This window comes from Micromys minutus (genome assembly GCF_963924665.1).
Source record: "Micromys minutus genome assembly, chromosome: 10".
NCBI lineage: Eukaryota > Metazoa > Chordata > Mammalia > Rodentia > Muridae > Micromys > Micromys minutus.
This window is the reverse complement of record NC_137979.1, coordinates 24,513,887-24,523,243: the sequence shown is the minus strand read 5'-3', so window position 1 is coordinate 24,523,243 and position 9,357 is coordinate 24,513,887. Positions and strand designations below refer to the sequence as shown.

The window sequence follows — 9,357 nt, the reverse complement described above, 5'->3', positions numbered from 1 at the left end:
AGCTTGAACAATGAAGCAAGACTGTCTCAAAAAGGACAAGCTAGGGATGTATTTCACTGGCAGAATGCTTGTTCCGATGCAGGCTTGAGGCCCTGAGTTCAACAGCACTTCCCCCCCCCCAAAAAAAAAGGGAAAGAAAGGGGAAAAAGGAAGAAAAGGAAAGAAAATTATTGGGTGCTACCTTTTAATTTTTCTTTAGGAGAAGGTGCTAAGACTAAATCCCAGGACACTGAGCATGTCTGACAAGTACTCTCTCACTGGCCTGCACCTCCGCCTTCTGGGCTTTCCTTCACCTTTTCTGAGTTGTCAGCCATAGGCAGGCCCCTAGTGGCATCTGTCTAGAGTTCCCAGCTCACATGGGACCAGTTCTCAACCCCTTGGGTTTTTTAACCTGAGGCTTCTCTCATGTGGGAACTGAAACTAGGCTACACAGAGGCACATGAAGCTTTCATGGTGACATGTTAGAGAAAATATAATCCAGACTTCCCATACTGTTGTAAGGTTCCACAAGTGTGGGTCTCTGCAAAGCCACAGTACGTTCCCAGGTTCTAAGGTACCACCAGAAACATGTTTTCCAGACAGGGTCTAGGAGGAGTTGGGCTTTACCCCAGAACAGCAGGGGACAAGCTAACCATCCTTAAGACCAAACTACCATTCAAGACACCTCCTCATCATCCAGCAGAAACCACTAGTGAATTCCAGCGTTGTTTATTGGACACAAGTGTTGAACATGGGATAGCATCATACTCCCTGTTTCCATAGTAACCAACTGGCTTGGTTACATGCTACAAATCACTGCTTCCAGGAGTGTGAATTAGTAAGCTAAATTCAAACAGTATGATTAAAAAAACACTTTTGTATCAAAGTTGTGACTTAAAAAATACAAAAGTTAAACCCACGAGTGTAGAGAAAAATGGCAACCCTGAGAGCTGCCTTGAAATGTCAGTCTTGAAAGGTGTGGGGAGGCCAGCACCCATTAGGGGAATGAAGGGAGTGGGAGCCTGCCCTCTTCATCCAGGTGGCCTTCATACTGTCTCTGGCATATGTGGGTCCAGCCCCAGGCTGGGCACCATGATGGAGGGAGCATAGAGGCACTGAGAAGGTGACAGGGCAGGGCCAAGCCCTTCAACCAGAGCAAACTGGGAGAAAGGGGCCCTACTTGGCACTTCCAAGCTTTGGCAGATCTCAGGTGTTTCCTGACTGCCCAGCCCCTTCTGTGGCTGAACCCACAGCAGGTCTCTGGCTGGGCCTGTGGTTACTGAAGACTGGATACTACGCCAGGCCCTTATTTCCAATCCTCAGTATCCAAGAGAAAGAGCTGGTGCCATGGCCTTGGGCTGGGGGCTGAGGGGTAAGAAGGTTGGTTTGGACCTTTGGGATCAGCGGTTACCCCTCAAGAGCTGGGGCCCAGCACACAGCAGAAGCCAGAACTAGATACAGGCAGAGCGTGGATGTGTTCTCAGTGGACAAAAAGGTCAGCGGGCACAAGTCTAGCCTGTGGCTGACTGCTAAGACAGCATGGACTGCTGTACGGCCTTCTGCAGGGACTGCCGAGTCACTAGCAGGCGGACCACCTCCTCCGAGCGTTTAGTGAGCCGCTTCCGAGCCTGGTCATGAGTGACCATGGTCATGTCCCAGCCGTTCACCTGGCCCAAGAAGAAAACACAGGCTCTTCACCTTCTAGAATCTGGAAACTGGGGTTTGGGGGGCCCAGGCTACCCAAGCTAATATCCCCTAAAGTTGAGGTGCCAAGCATTCTAGCAGAGGCACACGGGATAACCAGCTTCCTTGGATGCAATATCGACGGGGCTTCCAAAAGCCATTTTGATTGGTTGCTTCCCCTCTGAAGCTAGGTCAGCCCTCAACCCAAGTGCTTCAGCCCCTCTCACCCAAACCTCGTTTTCCTCCTTTGGAACAACTGTACCTGCATGATCTTGTCTCCAATCTGCAGCCCAGCAATTTCAGCAGGACCTCCCTCAGATACTCGTGTGACGTAAATGCCCTGGAAAGAAGCAATGCAGGTAAAGCCCTGTGGTCACTGGATTGGGCCATGGGGGGGTCAGTGTAGCTGCCCCTGAGATGTTTCAGCCTGCTGATGGCCACCTCTGCTCCTCCAGGCTGTCTCAGCATGCCTTCTACCTAATTCCACCAGATCATTAAGGATTGTCTAAGGAAAAAACTGCTACTTCAGCTTCTGTTCCCCACAGGGGGGTCTGGGACCCGAGCCCCTCTCACCTTGTCCGTTTTATCTTCCGAGTAGGGATTCTGAGAAGGGTCCTGGTCGATCCCACCTCCAATGCTGAAGCCCAGGATTAAGTTCTCACCTTGACGCAACTTATGAATTTCAACTCTTTGCTGATAAAGAAAAAAGCAAGTTGAGGGTAACGGGTAGGTGAGTAGAGAAAGATCTAATCTCTGTGCCCAGCAGCAATCTCAGGCCTCTGGGCCAGCTTAGAACTATGCCAAGAGTTCAGGCCCTTTGCAAAAATCCAGCTGGTTACCGGTCTGGGAGGTTGGCAGTTGGGTCTAAAGCAGCCATGTGGACCTCTCCACACAGTTGCCCTTTGTCTGCAACTTTTCCCACCCATTTCCCATTCTTAATCAATATGTATTCTGAGGGTACTGTGGCTACTACAGAAAAGACATCTTCCTGGGAAAAGACCACCCAGAACAGGAAAGATCAAGCCCTGAGAAAATGCAGACACTTGTCGAGGCAGCTCAGATTGCTGAGCAAGCCCTACCAGAGATCACGAAAGCCAGGAGGTGCATGGAGATAAAGAAGAAACTTGCACAGAAGAGAAGGGATCCCTGGCCAAGGAGATTGCTGTATACAGCACGGGACCAGAAAGTGAACTGGGAGTAGACTTAATCATATCACCGCTCCAATCCTCGGGCCCTGTATAAGAGAGTACTCCAGGGCTCTCTCAAGCTCGCTCTGGGGCTAAGGTCTCCAATTAAGAACCCTCAGAAAGCATCCTCCAGCCACCAGGGGTTACCCCCAAAGGTGAAATTTTTAACACAAAGAAGTGGGAGTAACTTTCCAGACTTGGAAAGGCTTCAACCAAAGCATCGTTTGTACTCAGCTTTGGGAAATGATTGTGTCACCACTTGACCTCGATCCTGACCCTACTGAAATTCAAAGCTCCAGTGAGGTAAGGCATCAGTGCTCCAGTGAGCACTGGAGCTGACAGGGGAATGGATGTCTCCTTGTGGGATGTGGAAACCTGAGGATATGAGCTACTCGTTAGTGGTGATCCACAGACAAGCACTGGTCATGAGGAAGTGGAATATGGCTGATCAGTGTTTCTCTACCTGTGGGTCGTGACCCTGGGAAGAATCGAATGACCCTTTCACAGGGGTCACCTAAGACCATCGGAAAACAGACATTTACATTATGAATCTTAACAGTAGTAAAACTGCAGTTATGAAGTAGCAATGAAAATAATTTGATAGCTGGGGTCACTGCAGCATGAAGAACTGTACTAAAGGGCGGTGAGATTAGGAAGGTTGAGATAACTGAGGACCGGCCTGGATAAATGCAACCGTCGACCCAGGTAGCGCACAGTGCCGGGAGTCATCCGTACGGGCTTCCAGGAGGCAGATCAGCGGGCTAGAGTTCAGGGGGAAGCTTATGAAATGGTTTTAACAAAATGGCTGGATCAGAACCGGGATGTTAACTCCACCTGAGAAAGTAAGAGTGGGAAGGAAGTGTCTCCACCCCATGAGCAATCCAAGACTGAGAAAGAGGCCAGATCTGCCTGCTTATGTTCAGGCATGCACCTGGCACTGGGGATTGGAGGACTGTGGGCCTTCCAGCTTTAAGATTCTGACTGGCCTGCCAAGACAGAAGAGGAAGGAAAATCATGGTGCCTAAGGCCCTTTCACCTGGGGCTTCCTGTCCAAAAGTGTAAGCTCCTCCAGGCTTTTACACACACACACACACACACACACACACACACACACACACACACACACCGTCCTTCATTCCCACCAGCAAGGTCCAAAAGGAGAAAAAGCCCTAACATATGGCAGCAAAGCTGCTCTCCCTAGGTCCTCAATTACACCCTCCTTTTTCCAGAGAGGGTCAAACTTGATCTTTCTGGGGCAGCTAGGGAAGGGTCCTAGAAAAACCAGACTGGTGCAAATTGAGCAAAAATCCGGTGGCTGTTCATTGGCTCAGCAATATATGCCTTCTAGCCCAGCCCAGAGCTGAAGCTCTAAAGCTCAGCTTCCCAAGCAATCTTTATCGGTAAACTCATTGCCCCCACCCTCCTGGCTGGGAACTCCAACACGCCCATCTAACATGGCCCATCCCTACAGTTCCAGAGTTAGGACTGTGGAGCCAAGTGAGCTCGTTCACTCATACCTGTGACTCCAACACTTGGAAGGCTAAGAAGGGAGTACTGCCAGAAGCTCAAGTCCGGTTTAAGCTTAAGAGTAAGGCCCTGTCTGGGGAGAGATCTGGGCTCTTCCTAAAAGTTTCCTTTATGGCTGGGCACTGAGGCTTCTCTCTGGGATTCAGCTGCCTCAGGGTTGGCCAGACCGGAACCTTAGGTTTAGATCTACCACTCCCTCTTGTTACCTATTCAAATACACCAGATACACAAGACAAACCCACAAGGCGGCCCTGAAAAGGTCTAGAACTCTAAGTATCATGCACAGAACAAATCAAGGGCTTAGTATCTTAAAAAGTTCAAAAGACCAAGCCTTAAGTCTCGAGGAGTCGGTCCCAAGAGTAGGGAGGCCGGATGAGAAGAGGGAAGGGGGATGCATAAACTCTAGCCAGCCCCACCCCCTAAATCTCCTACGGCTCGGCGGCAGAGGAAAGGCTTCCTCATTCCAGAGGCTACGACTCACGGACATCGGCGCCCGCCCCCCACGGCCGCCCAGCTGGGGACACGGAGGCCCAGGGCAGGGGAGGTTTCTAACAATCCCACGGACCAACCTTTCTCCTACATCCTCCCGATCTGCGCCTGCTAAATGATATCTACCCGACGGCGGTAGTGCACAGGATCTGGCCTCTGCCCAGAGTCCCGGGAGGCTCTTAGATCCCAGCCACCTCTCCAGGCCAGGGAAGGCTGCAGTACTATTAAGTAAAAACAGCCACCGGAATACAGGCAGGAGCCCCGAGTCCTTTACTCTCTCAGCCTGTCTAGATGTCAGTTTGCCGCTCTGCGAAACGGGGGTGAGCCACAAGAGGAGAAGGAGCCCGCGCGAGCGCACTCACCACTACGGCGGTGACGGGCTGGCCCGGGATGTAGGACATTTCGACCGAAATCTGACAAGGCGACAGCGCCCGATGAGACCCCCAGCGAGAATGCCCGCTGCCGCGCCCTCCCTGGTTAACAAAGGGCAGCCCTGCTCAGCCCGCCCCCTCATGAATACTTAAGAAGTCTCTAGCCAATCAGCATCTGGAGCGCAGTTGGGCTTTCGGGAGTCCCGGGACCTGTGTGCAGAAGCGGGGCGGGAGGGGAGAGTGCCCCAGGCGCAAGCGTGGAAGGGCGGGGCGGGGTACTGCGCCTGCGCAAGCCGAGTCCTCCCAGCAGCCTCCAGCACAAGATGGCGGCGCTGGAAGCTCCGCTTTTTCCTGTCTGAGGAAACACGAGGGACTGTGTGCCGCTGCGTTCCAGGTAACTCTGCGAACCTGTCGGGCGTGTGCTGATGTGTTGCTGTCCAGGGCCGGCTCGAGCCTGAGCTCCGGCGTGCAGTGAAGGTCAGAGACCCCAGGCATGTTTCAGAGGCTCGGAGGTCCCGTGGGGAGGAGGCGCTGTGCGCTCAACTCTCCGGGCTTCGGGCGCCACCTGTAACTTGGTTTTCTCCGCAGTTCCGCGTGAGTCCGCGAGAAGGCAGAAGCGGAGCCCCGGCGGGTGCGATGGCAGCGGTGGTGGCCAAGCGGGAAGGGCCGCCGTTCATCAGCGAGGCAGCCGTGAGAGGCAACGCCGCGGTCCTGGATTACTGCCGGACCTCCGTGTCAGCGCTGTCGGGGGCCACAGCCGGCATCCTCGGCCTCACCGGCCTCTACGGCTTCATCTTCTACCTGCTTGCCTCCGTCCTGCTCTCCCTGCTCCTGATTCTCAAAGCGGGAAGGAGGTGGAACAAATATTTTAAGTCACGAAGACCTCTCTTTACAGGAGGCCTCATCGGAGGCCTCTTTACCTACGTCCTCTTTTGGACATTCCTCTATGGCATGGTGCACGTCTACTGAAATGAGGGCAGGGGTGACTTTAAAACAGATTGGCAAGACTCTTGCCAGAATTAACACCGTGTAGACTTACTTAGTTTTTCAATTGTTCGAATTCGCTGCTTGTTCTGTACCGTTATAATTTATATCTGAAGACAGAGAGCCTGTAATATTCTTCAGATTAAATGAAGTGTGACACCTTGTCTGTCTTTCCTACCTTCTACCTTCATGCTTAGCCAAGCTTTGAAGTCGCCAAGATTTGCTGGAGAGCAGGTACTAGGCCACAGTCTGTTCTCTCTCTCTCTCTCTCTCTCTCTCTCTCTCTCTCTCTCTCTCTCTCTCTCTCTCTCTCTCTCTCTCTCCCCCCCCCCCTCTCTGTCCCTCTCTCTCCCTCTCTCTCCCTCTCTCTCTCCTCGTATGAATGAAATCACTTAAGTTCCGATAACACCCGGTCTCAGCTAATCTCCTTTTTCTAAAATATGTCCTATGGCAATTGAGTAGGTTATTTGGACATTTAATCAAATGAGTTTGTTTCAAGTGTAGTACCTCTGACTATATGTTCATTCGTAATCCTTTGAGAGGAGGGTTCTAGAGTGAAATACATGTTTAACTGAAAAATAAGTGTGGTAGATTTATAGTAGACTAGTAGTGACCATGTTGGTTTATTTTAAGTTCCATTTCTCAGACTGTCAGTGGTCTGTGCCCGTTCAGTAATGGCCTGGGCACCCAGGGATGAATCCTGTTTGGATTCTGGACCACATGCTTGCATCGTATGCCAAGAAGCTGAGATCACAGCTGTCCCAAACCCACTTCTAAAGGTCCTGACATGCATGTCTTATATAGCCCCCACCTCTTCAGGGACTTCTCTTATGTAAAAAAGAAGGGCTCATCCCTGTTTTTGAACAGTAAATTTGTTGCAGTGTTGGCTGGAGAAATGGCTCAGCAGTTAAGAGCACTGACTGCTCTTCCAGAGGACCTGAATTCAAACCCCAGTAACCACAGGGTGGCTCCCACACCATCTGTAATAGGATCTGATGTCCCCTTCTGGTATATCTGAAGACAGCTATAGAATACTCATAAATAAGATTAGAAAGAATTAGAAGAGTGTAAGCAGGGGCTGGAGAGATGGTTAAGTAGTTAAGAGCACTGACTGCTCTTACAGATGACCAGTTCAATTCCCAGCACCCACAGGGTGGTTCACAACCATCTGTAATGGGATCCAGTGCCCTCCTCCAGCATGTCTGAAGACAGTGACAGTGTGCTCATATACATTAAATAAATAAATCTTTTAAAAAAGAGTGCTTAAAACAAAATATGTAGTGACTATGTACCTATCAGTTTTGAGCAGAAGGTAAGTTACTGTCAAATACTTCCCAGCATTTATCCAATGAGAAGTACTAGCTTTACCGGTTTTTGTTCTAAATCCTATATAGGTATGTATGTCTGCGAGTCAGTGGGTATATGCAAGTGTCCATAGAGGCCAGGGTTATCAGCTCCCATGGAGCTGGAGTTAGTTATGCTAGGAAGAGAACAGCAAGTTCTCCTAACTACTAAGACATCTTCTTCCTTTTAGTGTCTGTTCAAGAGTCAACTTGGGGCCAGCAAGATGGCTCAGCAGGTAAGAGTGCCTGCTGCCAACCTGATGATTTAAGTTCAGTCTCCAGCACCCACATGGTAAAAGCAGAGAGATAACTGTCTTCACAAGCACACTGAGACACACACACACATGAATGTAATTTTTTAAAAATTCCCCACACTTCGATTTGAACCTCGGCATGGTAACAAGGAACAAAATGTCATACATTTCTTATTGTTTCTTATTTCTACCTCAAAAAATATTTTTCCCTACATGGAGTAACTCTAAAGGGAAAAGCTTAAAATTGATGCTTTTTATTATTTTAAAACCAAGTAAAAGTGTCCAAAAGTAAATATGTCAGACAGGTCCCAGAAATTGCCCGCCATCTTGGCCCACTTGTCATGTTACGCCAGCAGAAGAGTGCTTATCCCTTGGGAGGGTGTGAGCTCAATTCTGCTCCAAAAGTTCCTGTGATTATGGACTCTAGTCCCCAGCTCTGACACCTGAACAAGTCATGTTCCACCTTTATGATGGGCTCCTCACTGAGAGGACAGTTGGTAGCAAGGAGGGAGGGCGAAGGCTGCAGTGAGCCATGTTTTTCAAGGCTGACTGTCACATTGATAGCACCCAGCGTATCAGTTCCTTGTTGGCCCACATGGTGATGCTCCCAAAGGTATGAAATAACTTGTAGGACAATACAAATGGCCCAGTTTAGGCTAGGGACTGACGCACAAGAGTTCATCAGATCCTGGAAGATCAAAATAGGAAGGAGCTCTTGGGCTAAGACTAGCCAATAAGCCAAGCAGTGCCCAGAAAGGTATAAAAGTGTTTCCCTAAGTTTAGGACTTCAAGTTCCTGAGTTAAAAGCCTGGTCTCACCTGTGGAGGCTATAATTTTGATCAGGAGTTTGAAGCAAGCCTGGCCTACAGAGGAAGACCCTGGGGGTTTTAGTTCGTTGGTCTCTGTTGGCTTTTCTTACTTTGTTTAATATAGGCTGGTTTCCATAAGATGGTTGAGCTGCCTTACGTCAGGGTTATGCAGAAAGTACGAAGCGGGTGGGGAGCGTACACAGTGACTGGCAGAGTGGGCAGCCCTGTGCAGGACTGGAATAAAATCTGTGGTCTTTCTAAGTCCCCTAGCACCCTATTTAGTTCATGATGACAGTGTGACAACTTCAGGGTTAAGGTTCACACCCACCAGACTGGAAGCATGTGAGGACAGGGGCCATGTGTATTGTTCAATACAGCATTTAGTCCAACATCAGACAAGAGCAGGATACATAACGAGAACTCAGTATTTACTGGTTTACTGGTTTACTAGTTTATAGCTAGTAAAAGGCATTCCATTCTGAATTTTTTTTAAAAAGCAGTCTGACTGTCCACAAGTCACTTCAAAATCAAGAGGAGCCATGGCCTTTGACCCTCTTGTCTTCGCCTGAACAGAGAAGCTGCATTCTGAGTTTACAAACAGTTGCCTAAGTGGGTCACCCAGATCACTTTCAGAAAGGCTCAGTGACATGCCCAGGTAACCAAAGGTCAGGGAGCTGCTACACACCTTGAGAGTGGTCCTGCTCTGGACAACACTAACCCTTCCCCAGTAG

At 49.8% G+C, this 9,357-nt stretch overlaps 2 protein-coding genes across 4 annotated transcripts; one reads left to right on the top strand and one right to left on the bottom strand.

The window, feature by feature from the left end:
- Positions 1–698: 698 nt before the first annotated feature.
- Positions 699–5,450, bottom strand: TAX1BP3 (Tax1 binding protein 3). Its single transcript, XM_080922945.1, has 4 exons — positions 5,228–5,450; positions 2,236–2,355; positions 1,925–2,002; positions 699–1,646 (listed from the first exon to the last, which is right to left on the bottom strand). The coding sequence occupies exons 1-4, from the start codon at positions 5,264–5,266 to the stop codon at positions 1,509–1,511; spliced, it is 375 nt and encodes a 124-aa protein (XP_080779071.1). The 5' UTR covers positions 5,267–5,450; the 3' UTR covers positions 699–1,508.
- Positions 5,451–5,501: 51 nt separating this feature from the next.
- On the top strand, positions 5,502–6,380 carry EMC6 (ER membrane protein complex subunit 6). Of its 3 annotated transcripts, none has more exons than XM_080923029.1 (2): positions 5,502–5,630; positions 5,825–6,380. In XM_080923029.1, the coding sequence occupies exon 2, from the start codon at positions 5,873–5,875 to the stop codon at positions 6,203–6,205; it is 333 nt and encodes a 110-aa protein (XP_080779155.1). In that variant the 5' UTR covers positions 5,502–5,630; positions 5,825–5,872; the 3' UTR covers positions 6,206–6,380. The 3 variants fall into 3 exon arrangements, with proteins under 3 accessions (XP_080779155.1, XP_080779156.1, XP_080779157.1); XM_080923030.1 differs by having other exon boundaries at positions 5,578–5,713; XM_080923031.1 differs by having other exon boundaries at positions 5,593–5,727.
- The last annotated feature ends 2,977 nt before the right edge of the window (positions 6,381–9,357 follow it).